Source organism: Lepisosteus platostomus, chromosome 9 (assembly GCF_059453375.1).
Source record: "Lepisosteus platostomus isolate fLepPlt1 chromosome 9, fLepPlt1.hap1, whole genome shotgun sequence".
Classification (NCBI taxonomy): domain Eukaryota; kingdom Metazoa; phylum Chordata; class Actinopteri; order Semionotiformes; family Lepisosteidae; genus Lepisosteus; species Lepisosteus platostomus.
Genome location: NC_142619.1, coordinates 44,833,990 through 44,855,940, shown reverse-complemented (window position 1 = coordinate 44,855,940; position 21,951 = coordinate 44,833,990). Strand labels below are relative to the sequence as shown.

At 38.4% G+C, this 21,951-nt stretch overlaps 1 protein-coding gene across 1 annotated transcript in view; it reads left to right on the top strand.

Annotated features, from left to right (window-relative positions):
- Positions 1 to 21,951, top strand: part of cog5 (component of oligomeric golgi complex 5) — a 187,072-nt gene that overhangs the window by 149,029 nt on the left and 16,092 nt on the right. Inside the window, exons 15-19 of the mRNA XM_088645186.1 lie at positions 10,727 to 10,837; positions 12,044 to 12,106; positions 14,782 to 14,885; positions 17,642 to 17,879; positions 20,442 to 20,518. Coding sequence (XP_088501312.1) covers positions 10,727 to 10,837; positions 12,044 to 12,106; positions 14,782 to 14,885; positions 17,642 to 17,879; positions 20,442 to 20,518 — 593 coding nt within the window. The remainder of the gene's footprint in view (positions 1 to 10,726; positions 10,838 to 12,043; positions 12,107 to 14,781; positions 14,886 to 17,641; positions 17,880 to 20,441; positions 20,519 to 21,951) is intronic.

Sequence of the window (21,951 nt, the reverse complement as noted above, 5' to 3'; positions counted from 1 at the left end):
TTATGTAGGCTACGTAACTTATTGCATTTGTTTTAGAGTAAATTTGATTATTAGATGTACACATTGGTAGCCTCCATCAGAAATCATTGTGCTTGTTTTCCTACAAAGTAGGTCCATTGCCTGCTTTGCTTTTAAGGGACATCCATAACAGTATTTGTAGATATTTCACATTATCTCCCAGATCCAGGAAAACAGGGAGTAAAATATTTTACTTTTTACCTTTCTTTTTTTAATAACTAAGCCTGCAGTAGTCAGTGCTTGGAATACCACAATTTATTCTCTCCTCTTTTTTATTCTTCTTGATGTAAATTTCTAACGTTTTGTCTAACAGTCTTCAACATTGTGAAAGTCATTTCCTGGTTGTACTTGGTATTAAAGTGTTCTAATGTAATTTGAATGACATTGTTTTTTTTGCAGAGCATTCAATTTTAAAGGCCAATGCAAAATCAGACAGTATACATGTATCCAAAGATACTGTATATAAAGCTGTAGCTTGTTCTTCTCGATCCTAACCCTGAAGCCATCCCTCTGTCTTCTTATTTTCATTCCAGCTGAGATCTTAATCACTGAGGCTAATTGATATCTGTAATTGAACTTCTTGCTTGATTAGGCCTTTTTAATATGTCTCTGTACTCAAAAATATTCTGCTGCAGGTGTTGTTTTAAAGACAGCAAACTAAATGCCATTCTCTTTTCAGCTTGTATTTTCAGTTGTTGTTCCTTTGTAATGGTGACCAGACACTGATCAAAAGACACTATACAGTAGCAGAACATAGTGTCTACAGAGATTCGCTTACTTAAATTCCACGCACCTGAATCGAGGTACAGTCCAGTACATATAGAAAGTCTACACTCCCTTTCTGAAGTAACACATTTTGTGGCATAACAGCCTGAAATCAAATCAAGACGTAAGTGAAAACAACTGTTCAGGCATTCTGAAAAGTAATTACAAATGAAAATGTAGAAAAATGGGTTGGATACTCACTCCGTAATAGCAATTGTAAATTAGCTCTGGTGAAACCAATTGCCTTCCAAATCGCACAGCAAGCTAATTAGCCTCCACCTGTGTTCAATTGTAGTGACTCTGATGATTTCAGAATAAAATCAACTGTTTCCGTAGGGGTCTTCTGCTGGGTAGTGCATCTCAAAGTAAAGACTCAACTATGGGTAACAAGGAGCTATCAAAGACTGCAGGGATAAAGTTGTGGAAAGGCACAGAGAAAGACGTCGATATTAAAAGGTCAAATAGGGAGATGCGTCAGCTAGCATAGGCTGCAAAGGAACAGGGAAAGATTTATTCCATGCTGAAAAGATGGATTCTTAAAGAAAACCTGATGCCCTCTGCAAGGAGGCTGAAATTAGGAAAGACCTTTACCTTTCAACCTGACAACGACCCTAAGTGCACAGCCAAAGCAGCAGAGGAACAGAACGGTAAATGTCCTCGAGTGACCCAGTCAGAGCCTTGACCTCAATCCAACTGAAAAGCTGTGAAATGACTTGAAGCTTGCAGTCCATCAACAGACCCCTCACAATCTGACTGAGCTTGAACAGTTCTATAAGTAAGAATGGCCATATTTTGTCAAATCTAAGTGTGCTACATTGGTACAGACCTATCCAAATGAAATTAAAGCCGTAATTAATGGAAAAGGTGCTTCCACCAAGTACTATCTCAGGGGAATGTAGACTTATCCTTCCTGTTTATCTACGTTTTTGTTTGTAATTACTTTTCAGAATGTCTCAGCATTTTTTTTTCCCTTGGAGCTAGTGTGTTACAGTGTATAAATATTAGTAAAATAAATTTTGATTTAATGTCTTAATTTCATGCTGTTAGGCCTGTAGTGTGCTCTCTGAAGGCACCAGTTCTGTAGGGTTTGGGCATTTACGGGGACAATTATTAATTGTAGCCATAAATCACAAAATGATTCTTTTGATGGCCTTAGAATCCAACCATGCGATATAACTCAAACAACGCACACACACAGGTACTAATACACGAGGATACATTTAATAATACATAGAATATGCATTTAAACCTAACAGATCTTATCGAGAGGGTTATCAGAATACAAAAGGTATATATTCAATCAGTTACGAAGTGTTACACATATCAAGAGGACATATGTTCAGTATATCATTCATTTAGACCGTTTCATAAATGAACTTGGTTATAACTTCTACATTAGATACTCAAAACAAGTACATAACTCTTAGAAATTAAATTGATATCAACTGGTTTGGTTAACAATTGAATTCTCGAGCTGTAATGCGTTGAAGTTGAATACTCATCCAATCTCTGGGGATTCAGATCTCCTGCGGGCTCTCTGGCTCCGTGCCAGGCTGTGCTGTGCTGCTTGCGACTAGTGTTGGCTTTAACTAGCACAGTTTGTGCACAGGAGAAAAGATGACTGTGGGTCCCAACAAGTCAGGAAGAGGACCAGTTCGTTCCTGATGAAGCGCTAGTTCTCAATAGTGATTCAGCTGTCCACAATTCCGACTTGTTCACGAGGCTTGCTGCTGATGCTAACCTTGGGTGGATCCTCTGGTTACTCTCTGGCAACCTCCCCTCTAGACTCTTAGAACAAAGGAAAGTTCTGGCACTCGGACACACTGGCCGTTCCGTGGTTGTCCAGGCTGAGTCTCAGGATGGTCAGGAGGCACGCTGCGAGAATGTCCTCCCCTTGGGAGCCTTCTGCTCCTGGGCCGTCCTGCCCTGGAATTCTCCTTTGAATTCCCTTTAGAATTGTCTGAAATAGTCTCTCAGGCCCTCTGTGTTGCCTGTTTTTACCTGGAGGAACTTCAGCTCGTTCATTGGCTGAAAGTTCCATCTGCATCAGAGTCCCACGTGGGTTACTTGGCCCTATCAGTCCCCGATTGGTTGATCAAGGTGAGATATGAGTCACTTACTCCTGACACTTAGGAATGCAGTCCAGATGTCCATCTGGCACTCCCTAGACAGATAGGCACCAATGGATGACCATTGATCATGATAGCCAGGCTTAGCTAAGTGCATCCCCATTTGGGAGCTGTCCCTTATCAAAAGAAAACATCTTTAAATCAGCCTGCATGAATAGCTTCTCTGTGGCTGCACCACAGAGGCCTCATTTGGGAAAGCACAGCAACACTTAATTCTGTCTTATTAATAAGCATTGCCGCTACAGGCCACAAATATTTGTTCCTTTGGAAAGAGAGTATGTAGACTTTTTATAGACACTGTATGTGTAAAGCCCTGAAATTTGTTCAGGTTTGATGGTGTAGGCATCCTCTCACGGGGCACCAGTAAATGTAGGGGTTTTGTGCTTAACTGGGACAATTATTGATTGTGGCAGTAAGTCACAAAATGATTCTTTTGATGGTATTAGAATCCAACCTTGCGGGATAATTCAAACAACGCACACACACGGGTACTTATACACAAAAATACATTTATTAATACATAAAATGTGCATATAAACATAACAGATCTTATCATGAGGGTTAGCAGAATACAAGAGGCATATATTCAATCACGAAGAGTTACAAATACCAAGGAGGACATACGTTCAGTATATCATTCATTTAGACCATTTCGTAATTGAACTTGGATTACAACTTCTACACTTGATACTCAAAAGCAAGTACATCACTCATAGGAATTAAATTGATCTCAACTGGTTGAGATAACAATTGAATTCTCGAGCTGTAATGCAGAATGTTTTATACTCATCCAATCTGTGTGGATCCAGATCTCCTGCAGACACAAAGAACAGTGGTAGGCTTGTTGCTGTCCAATCGGCGCTCTCTGGCTCTGTGCCAGGCAGTGCTGTGCAGCTTGTGACGTGGTGGGAGAGATTTCTGCTGTGGTGCGCTGCTGATGCTCTCTGAAGACCGGCTAGTTAGTTCTGGCTTACTAGCAAGAGTGTGTGCACAGGAGAAAAGTGATCGCGGGTCCCAGCAGGTCAGGAAGAAGAGCAGTTCATCAGCAGTTCCTGATGAAGCGCTAGTCCTGAATCCTTGATTCAGATTGGGTTCACGAGGCTTGCTGCTGGCTAACCTCGGGTGGATCCTTTGGTTACGCACTGGCAACCTCCGTTCTCGACTCTTAGAGCAAAGGAAAGTCCTGCACTCGGACACACTGGCCGTTACGTGGTGGTCCGGGCTGAGTCTGAGAAAGTCCAGGAGGAGCTCCGAGTCTGAGAAATGTCCAGCAGGCGCACTGAGGGGCTCTGTGCTGCCTGTTTTACCTGGAGGACCTGCAGGTTGTTCATTGGTTGAAAGTTTCATGGGCATCCGAGACCCACGTGGGGTTAACCTGCCCTACCAGTTCCTTATTGGCTGATGATGAGTAACCATGCCCTCTGACCTTAGAGTTGTAAACAAACTTTGAATCAGACTCTCCCTGAATCTCCCAGACTTTAAGGCGCCAGAGATGACCATTTGTTAGGGTGGTTGATGTGTCTCAGCCTTGGGAGTTGTTCCTTATCAGGACACTCTTATCAGCTAGAAAAACACTTTAATTGTGAACCAAATGGAATGGCCTCTCTGTATCAACCGCCACTGAGATGAAGGAGAGAGAGGCTGGCAAGAGAGCAGAAAACTTAATTCCTGTACTTTAATAAACCTGGCCGCTACAGATGGTATGATGGTAATTACTAACTTTTCAACTTCGTAGTAGATTAATAAATTAAATATAGTCTTAATAATCGGTTAACAAGACCCATTAGTGCATTAAGAGTTTAGCTAAAATCGGAGGACACAGGGATACTTCATTTGAGATGGAGGAACTCAGAACTGGGCGTCACAGTGGTACCGTGGTTAGGATTGCTGCTTTGCAGTGCTGGGGCCCTGGGTTCAGTACCTGTCCAGAGTGTACCCTGCCTTGGGCTCATTGCTTGCTGAGAGCTCAAGCTCTCCTGTGACCCTGATTTGGAATAATAGGTTTGGAAATGAATGAATGGATGGATGGACTCTGAGCTACAGAGCTAAAGCCTGTCACAAAGTTGAATTTCATTTTATTCTAACTGGATTTTGTCAGTGCAGTTTAGAAACATATTGACTATGCTTATGATGTTGTGTCTTTTTTTTTAACTGGCAGCTCCAGTCACTGCCAGGGGCACAGGTACCCCTAAGATATTGTTTGGGTACATAAGAAAGGTTGCAAAATGAAAGGAGGCCATTCAACCAATATAGCCCGTTAGGTAGGTAATCCAAGTATCTCATCCAGCCTGAAGGAACCTGGGCTTCTGTAACATGCCTGGTAAGCTTGTTGTGTACTATCCATAACTTTTGAGAGGACACACAGCAAGATAAGAATACAGTATATACCCACAAGGTAACATACATACACACAGGATGTTAATAAAGATAGTTGATCAATTTAATCAATGGTATTAAGAAAATGCATAAATAAGGTTTTCATCTTTGTTTATAGATAGATAGATACTTTATTGATCCCGTGAGGGAAATTGCAGTGCAACAGCAGCTTAACACACACAACACAGCCACAGTTTAACGAATTATATAATAATAGTACAATACATACAATACAATACAAGAGTTACTCACAGTCCGGACACACAAAGAACAAACTAGAACAGAACAGTACACAGAAAAATCGTATTACACATATAAATATAAATATAGATGTAAATATAGATATAAATATAAATGTATTGCACAGGTCCCTGGCATATATTGCACAAAAAACAGTTGTAAACGGGAAAAGAAAGAGAACAGATGTAGCAGTAGATGTGTAGATGCGTTTAGTCCAGAAACAGGTCACTGTCGATGTTGCCTCTGCCAAGACGCAAGGTGGATGCGTTGTACAGTCTTATGGCAGAAGGCAAGAATGACCTCCTGTAGCGCTCCCTGTCGCACCGTGTTATAGTCCAACATACAGTTTGGGAAGGTTTAGTAATTGTGCATTTACAAAGATATATACTGTAAGTAAAGGTGAAATTGCTAAACCATTTCCTAATTTAGTCTATGAAAAGAAAAAATGTGGTATAAAGATAGCTTTTTTGTTTCAAGAATTATAACTTTCTCTGGCTTTTTGTCACAGCTTAAAAAATGTTAATTGAGTCTGCCTGAAGGTTATTTGTGCTCTGACACTGCTGTCAGGACTGGGCTTCTAATATCCTGTGAGCCCATGCCCCTAAGGGTTGAATGTTTTTTTGTAATGATTAGGCTTGAGAGTAACAAGTGTTATTAATAAACATTATAATGAAGAAGGACAAGACGAATACACTGGATAAATTGAAAACCACAGTGGCATTTCTTCAGTTTCAGATAGATTTGTTTCTTGTGTCATTTCTCCCCCTTGACAAATGCATGCATAGAATCGGTGCAGCGCTGAGAGTGTGTCACAGAGAAGTCGTTGGTATGCAAAAACATCTGTTGTGTTTGTCTTCATACAACTTCACACATTTAATGAGTAGAGTGCTCTCACTCCTTATTTCTGGAAAAGAATTAGTAAGGGTGCAAATGCATTGGCAGTTTTACCTACAGTATATGAACTTCATTTAAATTTGTAGAAAGAAGAAAGTTAAATGACAAATGACACATGAGAGGTCATGGGCAATTAGGACATAACCCGACATTTGTTCTTTTCCTGAAAGATCCTTTTGTTATTTAAACAGGACCTTGGTCTTGAATTTTAAATAAATATCCATTGCTTTAAAAAAAATATTTATTCATCTGCCAGACGTAAGGTTTAGGTGCTGTGTTTGGGGGTGAACTGCCCAGTGAGGACTGTAAATTTAGTGTTTTATGTACAGTAGCTCTGTCCCTCAATTCTACACACTTGATCAATTTTTGTCAAACCTATTATTTAATGTTGCTTAAAGCGGCATACAGTTATATATTGTATGTTTTTGGAATACAGTATACTGTATGTTTACACTAAGGTTTAGGGATCCCGAATTCAATATAAAATATGAATAATATTTAAAATATCAGATTGTGGGGGAATTTAAGACACAAAGAACAGATTTCACAATTTCAGCCTGTAACACTGATCCCTGCTAAGTAATATTATGGAGGAACATGCAGATTAAGAGCTGTTTCTTTTTCTTTAATGAAAGTTCTTATGTTGTTTCCTTTCTTGCATTTAGCACAGACATTTGTGATGGAGAAACTTTGTCAAAGGTCACTGGCTTTTCTCCAAATCACATAGTATTAAAGGTCATTCGTTATGGTTCCACAGTGATTTATAAAAGTACTACAAGAATGCTGTGGCTGTAGGCTGGTCATCCTTTAAACCTGGCTTTACAAAAGAAACAGATGGAGAGCAGAAGACTGTGCAAGAGTTCAAGAAAAAAATGTGAAAGATTTATGAATGACATGACCTTGGAACAACATGCTGCCTAATATACAAAACGCTGAGCAATCATACAGACGTGACTCTGGGCAAGCTCTGTGTAATTGGGGTATGCTGAGTATAAACAATTAAAAAACACTTGTAACCGCTGTGTCCCTGACAGCAGTTCAGAAATTTGTGAACATTGAAATTTTACCGGTAGCCATCTAGGTCGACTAAACCTCAAAGGAATGGCACTTGAATTTCTTTTTGTAGCAATTTTTGTTTCAAATAATTTTGTCCATACTTCTTTAGACCTATTCATTTCTTCCAGTGAATGCAGTGGTGTCTCCCTTCTGTGGATTCCTTTTCTAAAAATAATTGTGAACCTGTGATATATTTGCTATTTAAGAAAAAGGTGTCTAACAGCTCTGTTACTGAGCGAATACATAGATGGGTGATAATTAACTGTTAGAATGACATTTTTAGCACTGTTATTTTATCAAAGTTTTCAATAGAAATTGACAAACTGTGACAAACTAGAAAATGTATTTTTTAGATAGTACAGGATGCAAAATAGAAGATACATATTTTTAGTGTCATCCAGTCAGAAAGCGCACTCTCTTCCTTTTTGCCACAATTGTAAAATTATAAACATTAACATTACTATTTAAGTTTTTTGACCATTTTTCAGTTGAGAGTTCTGCATACCAGCAGCAGGTCACTGATCCCTGTTATAGCATATTGAAACATTTTTTAAATCATCAGATGCAACATGTCACATATCAAAGATGGTGTAATAGATTCTTGTATTCTATCTTCTTCTTCTTCTTTTTCACAGCCTTAGTCCCAGACTGTCCTGGGGTCAGCTGCTTTGGTTGCTCTTCTCCATTTGTCTCTGTCGAGCACATCTTCCTCACTCACTTCACATACCTCCATATCTTTTCTCACACAATCTATCCATCTCTTTCTAGGCCTGCCTCTTCCTCTGTTACCTTCCACCTCAAATTCCATTACCCTCTTTGTTACTTCCTCAACGTCCCTCCTCATGATATGTCCATACCACCGTAACCTCGCTTCTCGCATCTTCTCAACCACATCCACCACCCTACATCGTCTACGGATTTCTTCATTTCTGATCTTATCCTTCATTGAAATCTGCAGAATCCATCTCAACATCCTCATTTCAGTTCTTCTCATCAAGTTCTCTTCCCTCTTTCCAACTGCCAAGCATTCAGCTCCATATAGTAATACAGGTCTAATCACAGTCTTGTACATTTTGCACTTTAACTTTCTGGGAATTTTCCTGTCACAGATTATTCCAGTTATTTCTCTCCACTTGTTCCATCCAGCTTTCACTCTTTGTTTTACTGCCTCCAGTGTTTCTCCTCCCTTTACCAGTTTTGATCCAAGGTATTTAAAGTCATCAACTTGTTTCAGTTTTCCTCCATTTGTCTCCTCAACATTGGTCATAGTATCTCCTCTTCTCTCCATTACCATTATTTCAGATTTTTCTGCATTCATTTTCAGTCCACCCTTTTCCAGACTCCTCTGCCATTTGAACACTTTCTCCTGTAGTTCTACTTCTGAGTCTGCCATCAGTGCCACATCATCAGCAAAGATGAGTTCCCAAGGCACTTCTGTTCTTACCTCCTCTGTCAGTGTGTCAATAATGTTTATGAAAAGGAAAGGACTTAGTGCTGATCCTTGGTGTACTCCAACTGTGATTTCAAACTCTTTTGTCTCTCCCTGTTGTGTTATCATCTTTGTAGTTGTATCTCTATAGGTTGCTTGAACTAACTTCACCATGCTTTCTGGTACTCCTTTCTTCCTCAAGCACCAATACACCACCTCTCTGGGCACACGGTCATATGCCTTCTCCAAGTCCAGAAAGGCCACATACAGCTTTTTCCCTTTCTCTAGTGTCTTCTCCTGTAACTGTCTCATCACAAAAATGGCATCTGTTGTGCTTTTCCCCGCTGAGAATCCAAATTGTGAGTTGTGGATCCTGATTATCTTCCTGAGTCTCTTGTCCAGAATTTTTTCCAGGATTTTCAATCCATGTTCCAGAAGTTTTATTCCTCTATAGTTTTTACACTCCATTGGGTCTCCTTTCTCCTTGTAGATGGTAACCATACTGCTTTTTGTCCATTCTTCTGGAATTCTCTCTTCCTTTGCAATATTGTTTAGCAATCTCGTCAGCCACTGAATCCCCTCTTCATCGAGGTTCTTAAAGTGTTCTGCTGCTATTCCTGATGGTCCAGTTGCTTTGCCCACTTTCATCTCTTTGATAGCTTCTGTCACTTCCTTTACTGAAATTTCTTGGATTGGTCCACACACTACGTCTGCCTCCACTAGGTTCTCCCTCTCATTTTCTACATTTAACAGATTTTTGAAGTACTCCAGCCATCTTTGCTTGATCTGTTCTTGTTTAATCAAGACTCTGCCTTCTCCATCCTTGAGTACCGCCACCCGGATAATATCTTTTTTCTGTCTCGCTCTATGTTTAGCAATCTTGTAGATTTGGTCCTCTCCTTCCTTTGTTTCAAGTTTCTCATACCATTCTTTCCAGGCTCTTGTATTTCTTTTCAGATTCTTGTATTCTATATAGTATCAAAATTAAAATTCTGGATGGTAGCATTAAGAGAGAGTTCTCTTATTGTGTCTTCCTGAATTCATGGAGTTAGTCCTTCTTGGTGACACAGATTGGGAAGTGCTGTGCTTTTTCAGTAAACTGATTCACTTTGATCTGCGCCTGTTGGAAGCCTGGTGGTGTGGCAGAGTCACACTGGGACTCTTGACTCACTGACCTCTGCGAGGCGAAGGTTTCTGACCACCGTGGTATTAGGAATTGAGCGAGTGTCACTGGCCAGATGGGATTGTTTTCTGTAAAACGTAAGTTTTCAGAAGCAGAATCTTACACGAGGTGGAAATTGTATTTCAGGGAAACGATTTTGCTGATATTCTAGTTTGCTTTATGTATTTGATTGTGTTTATTCTGTTGTATTATCTTTCTTAAAAACACATAAGGAATAAAGATGTTTATTTTTTAACCCCTTCCACTGAATTCATTGAGGAGAGAGTGGAGTTTAATTTCCACATGACAGGGCGCAATAACAGTTACAGCTCACTCTTGTCAAGTGCTTGTTAGAGCCATCAAATAGGCGATTATAAGTTAATCAGTTACTTTCAGCTGCATTGCCTGCAGGTGATGACAGTAGCCACTTAAAAGGAAAAAGTGGAGCCGTTGCAGTTGACTGATTTCTTTCCTTTTTTTTAAAATCCTCTGTGGTGAAAACAGGGTCGTATCGATCCGTAAACGGATTGAACATTTGAGTGTTCAGAGCCTGGGGTTTTTGACCTCTTTGAGCTTCAAGTGTACCTTGTCTTACTGATCGTTAAGGTTTTTCTCCATCCCTTCATTTTTCAATTCGGATATTTGTGTCTTCAACAGCTGTCCACACAGGGGGATGCCAGTCAGGTTATTGGGCCTCTAACTGATGGGCAGAGGAGAAATGTTGCTGTCGTCAATTCCCTGCACAGACTGCACCAGTCAGTGGGGAAGGTAAGGCACACTAGAGGCCAGCACAGCAGGTGCTGCAGGTTTCATTAACTGCTGGGTTTTCTTTCCTGTAGCTCAGTGCCGTAAACTTTGACACATAATTATAATTCCCAAGCATTCGTCTAATAATGAATTCCATTAAACTTTTCAACCCCTCCTTGACAAGCTTGCAAATCATCGTGAAGCAATTTCTGGTGATGACCTTCAGTTTTTGTCTTGTTAATTGGAGTTCCACAGTGCCATTGCAAAGTTTGATCTACAAGCTTGATTATTAATTACGAAAGGCAGTTGCTTTTTCAGAGGTGGTCGTGCGAAACAAAAGGCACAACTGAGCTAGGCAGGCCTGATGAGAAAACAAACCCACCCCAGCTGGCAGTGAAACCGAAGCCATAATATAGAATTAGACACTGGTATCAGTCAGACCAATTACAGCAATTTGCAATTACAGTTGTTCATGCAAAGCGAAATGAAAGAGCATTTGCTGCAGGAAAGGTTGGTGTGAAGCAGAACCCAAGTTTGTTGAATTAAGAATGCATGACTTCCTCGTCGGGATTTTATGGTTCGTAGTATTCTGGGCCAGAGTGATTAATACCTTAATAAAACTAAAATTGCCCTTGCAATTAAATATTTTAAGAAAATTCATCAAGTTTAAAATTTCAAACAAAGGCAGTAAAAACATTATAACATTAAGAGTTACCTTAAGAGAGTTCATGAGGAGCCAGCATATGAAACTCCTCATGACACTGCACTCTTTAGCATATAGTTAGAAGAAATGAGGCCTGGGGGTTGTGGTTCAAATTCTGTTAAACTTTAATTGGTTTTTAAAGATGGTCATTTTCTATACATTTTAGCACCTTAACAGACCAGCGATTTGGTCTGAAAAGGCAAGAGAAGTAAACAGCGCTATATACAGCAATGTAATAGTACGTACATTACCAGGTAAAACTAACTGAAATGTACTAACTTGGAAGTCATACTAACTGTACATCTACAACACATGCTTCACATCAGGATGCAGGTACTGTCTTTGTTTGATACAAGTTTATTTTGTTATACAATTGAAAAAAAACAAACCTGTAATTATGATTATCTTTAAATTAAAGCTTTGATATACATATAAAGTTGACCTGATTATATGGAACATGAAATAACCATGACTGCAGTAGTTACTTCAAGAGGCACTTGGTGTGTGTTTGTCTTATTTTGCAGGTGATCTCTAGTATGAGCTCCTTTCCTCCAGCTGCTGAGCAGGCCCTGACTACTGCCTTAGAGGTACTGTACGTGTTACATACTCTGTGTATCAATGTAAATAATAGTTTGTACCTGTAGTGCCTGTTATTCAGATTATTGTTATTATTAAGGCAATGTTACTACCTTGACAAGCAGTTCACAATTGCAACTATTTAGAGCAGAAGACAAGATTTTCAGTAGACACAGAATTGTAATTGTAAACATTTTTGTTTCATAGAAACGGATGGAGTAACTGGGAGATGTGCAGCTACTTATCTGAATAACGCATAATTCATTGGATTTATTGTTGAGATTATGCTTCCACGTTTTAAAAAACAAAGCTCACTTCATAGACAGTCCATATCTTTTATCTCTGTCTCTTCTGCCTGACTTCAGACTCAAAATTCCATATGAATTTTGAAATCATGATAAGCCATCTTTGCCTCTTGTTCTGTAGGACTGACTGGCAGTGTCCCAGAAGAACTATGTGATGTCATGTTGCATTTTGTGGGCTCCATTTTGTCATTGGAATAATGCTTTTATTGATCTGGAGCCTTGAAATGTGCAAAATCTATTGGAAGAAGGAATTAAAATGCTGTTGCATCATCTTTAAATGTATCTCAAAATATACAAAGTAAACATGCAATTTCCTCATTTAAACACAATAGTGATCAGCATCCATGAGAAGTACCTAATCCTGAGCTTGAGATCGAGGCTTCTCTCTGATGCTGTTCACGTGGTAATAGCATGTGGTATGATTTTCCGAGGTGGAAGGACATTAAATTGAAAAGGAGACCATCTGCAAACCGAGCAAGAGGGGTGTGGTGGCTATGCAGCATGAGACAAACTCATCTTAAACACTGAAATCAGTTTTGTTTATAATACCAGTGGTGGCACAGTGGTTAGCATTATCGCTTTGCAGCGCTGTGGCCCTGGGTTCAATTCTGGAGCTGGGGTGTGATCTAGGTGCTCTGATTTCCTCCCCCCGTCCAAAAACATACAGATAGGTCAGTGGGAAAATTTTCCCACAAGTCAAAGGTGTGAGTGTGTGTGTGCCCTGCAGTGGACGGGAGTTCCATCCAGGGTATGGCCATCTTCTGCCCATTGCTTGCTGGGATAGTCTCGGCTCCCCAAAAACCCTGAATTGGAAGAAACGGTTAGAAAATGGATTGATGGATTTAATACTAGCGATAACGTGCTTGGTTTGGTGATGCGTCTAGTTGAGGCAGGTGCTGCAAAGTTTTTAGATTTATGTGATGTGGGAGAAAAACACCCAAAGACACACTGCATTGGCCTTTAATCTTGTACCATTAACATATCAGATTTTTGTTTGTTAGGTACTTGATAAAGATACTTTGGAATTCTTTTATATTTCAGTCATTCTAAAGGTCCTCAAGGCAGATAATTTGTTAAAGTTCTTTATGCTGTGACTTTCATTTGGAAAAAATAATACAGGATATAGCTTATTAAAAATGATTGTCATTTTGGTTATTAAGAAGAGTATAAAAAGATTCATATAAAGTCTTACATGTATGTAGATGCTTCTTTGTTTTTTTACTGTCACATTTCCATGTTAAGTGGAAGCATTGCTTAGATTAAATCTTTTACTTGAGAGGCAGGCACTGTTGAGCAGAAGCTGCATAATTCTGAATGAATTTTACTTCAGTTTCCTGTAAACCGATCTGACAAAAATGTAGGTCATTTTTGTTTTATTTTTTGATATAAGTGTCCTTGGTGAATTTAGAACTGGCATAGTTACTGAAGCCATGTATTGCAAAGTCTGAGATTTTCTGTACTGCACGGTAAGCAAATGTTTTAAAAAATGAAAAATGTATCACATTGGTCTACGGAAAAGTGTAAATGGGCCAGTGGAATTTATCTTGATGATGCCACCTCAGTATCCCTCTAGAATACATAAGATTATAATCTTGACACTTTTTTATTATAGATGGTATAATGTAAAAAGCAATGACCATGTAAAGTTTAAAGAGCTGCCAGTGTTTTTAATACAAAAGAATCTCACTGCACGGTGCACAATGGGGACATAAGTTTCCAAATTCAGTATTTTAGAGCTTTTCATTTGCTATTTTAATTACTTTTTAACAGATATTTTATTATTATGTCAATTTTTTGGCTGATGCTTTTATCCCAAGTAATGTACCTTTGTACTCATTTATACAGCTAGGCATTCAACTGAAGCCGTCTCAGTGAAGCCCATTTTCCAGGCATAAAACCTGGAATTTGAGCCTAAAGCCTTTTAGTTTTGAGTCTAGCATCCGAGCCATTAATCCAGACTGCTGCTATTTTAATGATGAGCGCTGCCAAGATCTGAAAAAGTGAACTGTTGTGTTTGTGGTGATCTCAAGAAACTGAGAAATTAGCAGATCTTGCATGTCTTACTCATAAATCTAAATTGACCCTACTGATATAATCTACATTCTTGAAAACATCGGCTAAGGCAGTCAGCTGTGGTAGTAATGTTTGCTGTCATGTACTCACATGCAATTATATTTTAAGCCTTGCTAGTGCGTGACTGAGAGAATAGAATTCCTAATGAACTGGCTATAAAGGACCACATGGAAAACCAGAGTTGACGTTTTAAGACAGGATCCATGGATGGTGTTTTTCTTATGTTTTTGTGTATCGCTCTCCTGTGTGGGTGTGTGCGGGGCGAGAGTCGACTGCTCTTATCTGAGTTGTGCTGCTCTTTGCTCCAGACAGTGCAGGCTCTCATGGGGAGTGCTGTGCAGCCGTTGCTTCATTCTGTCGGTGACTCAGTGGAGGCCATTATCATCACCATGCACCAGGAGGATTTCTCTGGGTAATTATCCACACTGTCATTCTCCACTTGTGTTTGGAGCTGTCTAACAGTGCTCTACTAAATGTCTCTGTAAAGTCCCTTGCCACATAGTATTTTTCATGTGCGGACATACATCAATATATTGCTCCTCTAGCACTTTATGAATAAACTATGTAAGTTGACCTCTTTGTTAAAGATATTGAGACCATCAAACCCAAGCCCTGGTTATGTTACAGATGTTTTTGTAAAATTAATGGTATCTACTTTGCTGTATAATGTCAGCTTTTCTGTGTCGAAAGCTGTGCAATCCTTCCTTTGTGAAACACCTATTGGAGTTTCTTAGCAGTTCACTCCCTTTAATCAGCTTAAGTTGCCTGAAGGGTGCTCAACTGCCTCCTGTAGTTAAAAACAGACGCTGATGTTTGAGCGCAGGATAACTGGGGAGATCGTGGTTTCAAATCTGGTGGTGTGCCTTGAGCCAGCCCATGCTTGGGAGCCCCCAGTGGTTGATGCCCGTTTGGCTGACGTTTGTGTTGGATGAACCCAGCTGGGGAATCGACCTGCTGGTATGTGGTCAGTTTTCCATCCAACATGAAAGCTCATTGGTTTGCTCTCTGGGTTTGTAGTGCATAGGGTTGTTGTTGGGCTAAAAGACACATTTCCAAAAGTGTTATTTCCTCATCTTTTCAGAAGATCTAGCGGTGAGCCAGATTGAGTATGAAATTGGCAATTCCTAAACAGTAGATTGGACAGGCAGAAAAAATAGTTGATTTTAAATGAAAAAAAAAATGTCTGGAAGCCATTTGAACAGTTCCTACTGAAAATCCCAAGCACTTAATACCCCCTGTAGTGAATCTGTTTTTTTTTATCCAAGGATAAAACCCATTGCCATTCTATTTTAATTTTATAAAATGTGATTTTAGATCAGCTCTGTTCATCTAAAGGTCCATTAGAGTGTAATAACTGAATTTACATTGTGCAGTGAAGCTTTCTTATCCGTGACGATCTTTTCACGCTGTAGGTCCATTATCAAAGAGCGCAGCCCAGCAAGATGCTTGTCTGAGAGGTTTGAAATAACTAATCTGATCTAATGTCATCTTTAGTAAAAAAAATTCCACCTTATCACAGCATAAGCCTAGTGGTTAGTACAGCTTATTATTACATTTTTAAAAAATAAATCTTCTGACATACTGAAGGATCAAATTGGTCAAAATGTGTCAAGACAGCCATAAGTTAGAATGAGGTGCTTCTTCTGATATGAATTTTTCAGATTGAAGGTAATTTAAAGTTTTTGCTTTACCACTGCATAATGACCTTTCTTATACAATAAATGAGGACGTTTTAAGGAAGGTTTCTTTAAAGAATACAGCATTTTTAAAATACTCTATAACAGGAGGCTTAGCTGCCTGGAAGCCCTATGTAACAGCCTCTTTCTTGTTGATTACTTATCTTAGTCTTTACATTCATAATAGACACTGCCATATTCAATACAGTATGAAGGGACATGGTATTTAAATTGTGATACTAAAGATATTGTTAGAAAATGTAGGAAATTAATCTGCTGTGCATGTTAAATGGCAAGGATTGTTCTTTTTTTTCTACAGAAGCTGTGCCTTAACATTAAATATTGTAAAACTCCTGCTCTATTCTTTTCAAAGGAATGACTGGTGGGATTACTTTCCATTTTAAAACACAATAGCTGTGTGCAGCCAAATGCTAAATAAATGATGGAGAAAAAGCATCAAAGTGAATCTCAGATTTTCTGTAATCCTAAAGGGATGATTTCTGTTAAAGGCTATTCTATAAGACTGGAATATGCCAGCAATTGTATGTGCTTTTAGATATGACTCTGAATGACATAAGGTCATTCAGAATAAGGTTCTGAATGACAATACCATTCACAGGTGAAGTGACATGAATGTTAGGCCCTGCTTTGTTGGAAATACAGTGGTGGAGATTAGAAACAGTATTTAGAAAGCACAGCAGTGTTTTTATTCATTACCATTAAGGTGTTGCTTTCATTTTCATTTTTATGATATGGTAAATTTTAGGTCATGCTGCATATAACTGTAAGGTATTGTATACTGTATATTTGTAAAAGAATGACATTCTGTCTCTCATACTCATTATCATTGTAGCTAGAACAATGCTCCTTGTAATGTATCTTATAGTAAGATTTCTAGTCATATGTTTTTGTAATATTCAGAAGACCATCTTCTTATAATTTAGCTAGATTATGTTTGATAGTCGTTTAGTGTCTATCTCATACCCAGGCTTTTCAAAATATTTCATTTAACTTAATATCAGTTAATAAAACTGTAAATAAAACCTGATTTACAATTTTTGAAAGTACCTTGAGAGTCATGTTACTTTTGTAACACTTTTTGTCTAACTGTATATAATGTACTGACAGACTAGCTGTATGTTCTGTAAAGTGTTTAACAAATATACTTTGTATTTCCTTTGCAGTATTGTGTAACGTGTAGAAAATGTTCAGGTGGTAAATTTAATTACTATGGAGTGCTACTTGTATGTATGGTTGCATGCCCTTGTTCATTCTTTGACATAAGCTTATAAACATGTTTATTTGTTAATGGGCATTTAGATTTCCATTTCTAATAACCCCCCTACACAAGCAGTTTAACTCAGTTTCTGCTGACACCATTAAACCATAGAGGTTGGAAATTCTAGAATCTGTTTGTGTTATAACTTTTTAAAGTGGGGTTCATGCGTGTTTTGAAAAAAAATGTTTTAATGATTTTTGTTGTTTTTTGAAGACCACTGTCCAGTTCAGGAAAACCAGATGTACCATGTTCACTGTACATGAAGGAGCTACAGGGTTTTGTAGCACGGGTGATGAGCGACTACTTCCGGCACTTTGAGTGCATCGACTTCATCTATGACAATACTGAAGCCATTGCACAGAGGTCCATTGAGCTCTTCGTAAGGAACGCAGGGCTGCTGAGGCCACTGGGAGAAGGAGGGAAGATGAGACTGGCCGCTGACTTTGCTCAGGTAGGTAGATATGATGTTCAGCTGCATCGCTGCACTCTTGATCTTCTCTTTGCTGATATCCTGGCCCAGTTTTCAGACAGCTCAGCACAGATCTCTTTCACAGAAAGCTGTCAGTTCTTAACCCACGGCTCTCCACAGCGACTGCGGTAATACTTTCTGGAACATGAAATGGCCTAGGTTTTTAATCTTGTAGTGTGTTCCTTGTACTTCTGCATTTTGATTCAGATCATTAAATATATGTGCTTTAGTAATGTGACCGTCACAGTTAGCGAAGTAGTGAGACATTTTCGTCCCAAATTGGGACAGTAGTCACAGGGTGTCAAGATATTAGAGGCATTAGTTCATAATCAATAATCATTGCATGTTCACCATTATTGTTATTCATTCTAACCTGATTTTTATAGAGATCATTTTATTAGTGTGTATTTATTATTTTTAATTTTTTTATGTTTTTTTAATGGAGTGTTTATGTTTTATAATGTTTAAGAACAGAGAGTATTTCCTCTAAGTACAGTATATGACCTTAATTATAATATATTTAATGTACTATTCACAGCTGTTTCTGAAAGAGTGAATATTTTAACTGTTATTTGTACTAATGTTCATAAAAGAGTGTTACAGGATTTTATGCTACACAATACATTTTCAGTTCAGAATGCTGTACACTGAGTTTTAATTTCATCTTTTGATTAAGAAAATGTTTTCATCTGTCCCAAATTTGTTTGTACATCAAAAACATCTTGTGAGCTGGGTGTTACCAGTTTTTTGGATTGTACCTTTTTTTATGGCACTTAAATATTTCTAAAAAATCACAAAAAATATCTTCTGTATGATGGCCTTCTGAAAGAAATGTCATTTTTTCATAAATATGACAAACTCTTAAATCTTTTAGGAGATAAAGCAAAAGTAGTTTACAATCCTCATGAAGCACTGTGTTCAACTTCAACAATCAATACATTGAAATTAAACCCATTGTCTTTTGATACTTTTAAGTAATATTTCTGTAAAGCCTATTGCCAGATGTCTTTTTTGTGCTTTTCAGCTGTCGGACTACAAATCAACAATTCAATCAGCATGGGTTTATTCACTTTTACTTTCTGTAGCCTGAAATTTGTGAAAAGAGAGATGAATCTTTCCACCAAACTGCACACAATATCCAGTTAGCTAAACCCTCTCTTAATTTGTCAAAGTACATGACCCTGTAATAAAAAAGGTGCAAAGCCTAGCATTTTAGTCAAGCACATAGAGTTACAGTGGGAAAAGCTAACTGCAGTTGAAGGCAGTGCCTGGATAAACCGTGATTTTAAGCAACTGTCCAGGTGCAGTTTCTGTCTTTGAAATTCTCTGCATTTACGGATATAAGAAGAAAGCCTTCTCTGAAAACTCTTTAAAGCACAGAATGGGTAAAAGCAAACAGAACATTTCAGCCCCTCTGCCTAGATTTCTGTGCAGAGCTGTCAGGAGAGCAATTGCATCAGAGGCTGTTAGAAGTCAGTGGTTCAAGCTACAAAGTGAAATGCTAGCGATAAGAGGCAAAGGTGAAGTGGTGTCATTGAAGGTGAAATCTGCTTTTCGCCCTTTTGATGTTTGAGGTTCTAGAGATTTGTTCCATAAATTGTATACTATGGCTTGTGAAATGGAAACTGTCATAGATCTGAAATGCCTGTCACATAAGACGAGAATTACCCTGCATTTCACATACTACCTAAGTTCAGATCAGCGCTATTTTATTTTCTACAGTACCTCTTTGCTGTAGTCCTGTCTGTCATTAACACCCTTAGAGAAGTTATACATGTGTTCAGGAAATGATGTGTGTGCAACCTCTGTAATTAGGAAACTAGTGATAATTTCCTTAAGTAGTAGAAACTTTTTATATCATTGTTCAGTCCTTACCCATTCATTACATAGAAAGTAAAAGATCCAAACCATGAAGCTTCAGTCAAACCGAAATCTGTTTGTTTTTGTTTTTTAATTATTATTTTCATTTTCCAATCTTTAGTCTGTGTATCCAACTTTTTCATTTGTTTAGCTTTATAATTTAAGAGCATACAGTATCTTATCTTCCATAACATTTTTAGGTCTTTGTATAATCCCCAGACCCTAGTGGATAAACAATACATTTCCTTTTACAGCTCTGGAATTAGTTAACATTGTGTAATGTGACCAGAAATGACAAAAACAGTAATCTCTGATTGCACACAAAACTGTTTCCTAATTGGCATTGAAAACATTAATTTTGTTCTGCACAATATAACACCATTTTCTTTCTGGAAAGAAAAAAAAATTGCAAAGAAAGGGTTTCCTTCTTTTTACAATCTGCCTTTCACTGGAGAACAATGCTCTCTGGTTTAAAGTGTTACAGAAAGCTGTTTCCTTATAATAACTAGTTATTCTTGGCACTGAGTCATACTCTGGAGTCTCAGTTTGGGACTTCCAGAGATGCCTTGGATGGAGACTGCAGTGTTAATCCACACCCTCTTAGGGATCCTCTGTGGCTGTGAATCAGGTGTTACTCCAGTGGTGGTCTGGCATCTCTCCAGTGTAACCCTTTCTCTGTGTCAGATGGAGATGGCCGTGGCTCCCCTGTGCAGAAGGGTGTCCGACCTGGGCAAGCCCTACCGATTGCTGAGATCTTTCCGGTAAGTATCCAAACGCTTCAGCTCTGCAGTGTGGGGCTGTTGCGAGAGTACCATTTCCGCATAGATTTAGCAATCTCAGTTGAAGAACAAAAAGGAAATTAAATGGATAACAGGCACCAACTTCCAAAGGACCAGAAGATGTAGTGGCAATCACATCCTGCCAATAAAACCGACTAATAACTAGTGGCATTCGTCCTCCTTAGCACCCTTACAAATTGCGTAAAACTGAAATGCCTGTAACTGTTAAAGCCTGTCAGGTTTGTCTTGGATTTGCATTTAAGTTGACTAAACTGTTCAAGTAAAAAAAAACTAGATGCTAGATGGGCCATATACTGTAGCCTCCTCCTATTTTGTAAACTTTCTGATAAGATAGTGCACACGTTAGTATTAAACAAGGAGATTCTATCAGTCAATATATCTTTATTTTAATAGACCACCTTCTCATGTTAAGCTGCATCTCATAACACATGTACGAGAGGGGTAGAGGATGAAGGTCAAGTTCACCATGTACCTTAAATTCCTCAGTCATACAAAGATTTACCATCTTTTAGAGTATTTGTGAAGTATTTCTTCATCTGCTATTAGCTCTGTTCCTGCCTTAAACTGAAGAAAACACTGAGTGCTGAGTGATTTTCAAGTTCATGTGATGCTACCTTCATTTCAAAGTAAAGTACATGCATATCATAGAAAGTAGTGTTTATCAGAATGTTAAAAGCATGATGTGTACAGTTTAGAGGGCTATATTATATGCACAATGTTAATTCACTGTTCCTTTAAGCAAGTTTTTTTTGGCTTAAATCTCCAAGGCGGTATTTGTGTTTTCATTGTCTAAGAGGGAAATAATAGCTACAACACTGACCTTCATTATTTCCTGTTGTTTAATTGAACACACATTCTAATCGGTAAATGATTTTCCAGTGGATATTTTTCATTCAGTCAGCTTTTTAACAGGACTGTAATAAGTCATTGAAAGAAAATAGCTACAGTGCGACTATATTTCCAGACTCATTTATTTGAATTTTCTTTGATACATGCATGCTCAACGTCTTGATTAGCTGAAAACGAAACTCCTGTTTGATTCCCTGCAGCCTTAAATCATTACTAATCACTCTTAATAAGGAACTTTAATCAAAGTGTTGGTTTGATTAGTACACAGTCATCGGTGACATTTACTTTTCATCTTTCATTTATCATCTCAACTGTAACTTAACATATCCAGCTGTCAGTGTTACAGCTTCATTTGAATTATGTCCCAAGGTCATAAATTAGTACAGTCCTGCCTTCTGTGATTGCATTTGCTGCATTCTGTCTGCACAATGCACAACTTGGTTTTTGCTGTCTGGAGTACCCCCTGTGTCTGGTTTGCAAGCTTTCAGTCTTTCAGTCAACATTAAAGTTGCATTCATGAGGCTGACTAATTGAATCACTGTACT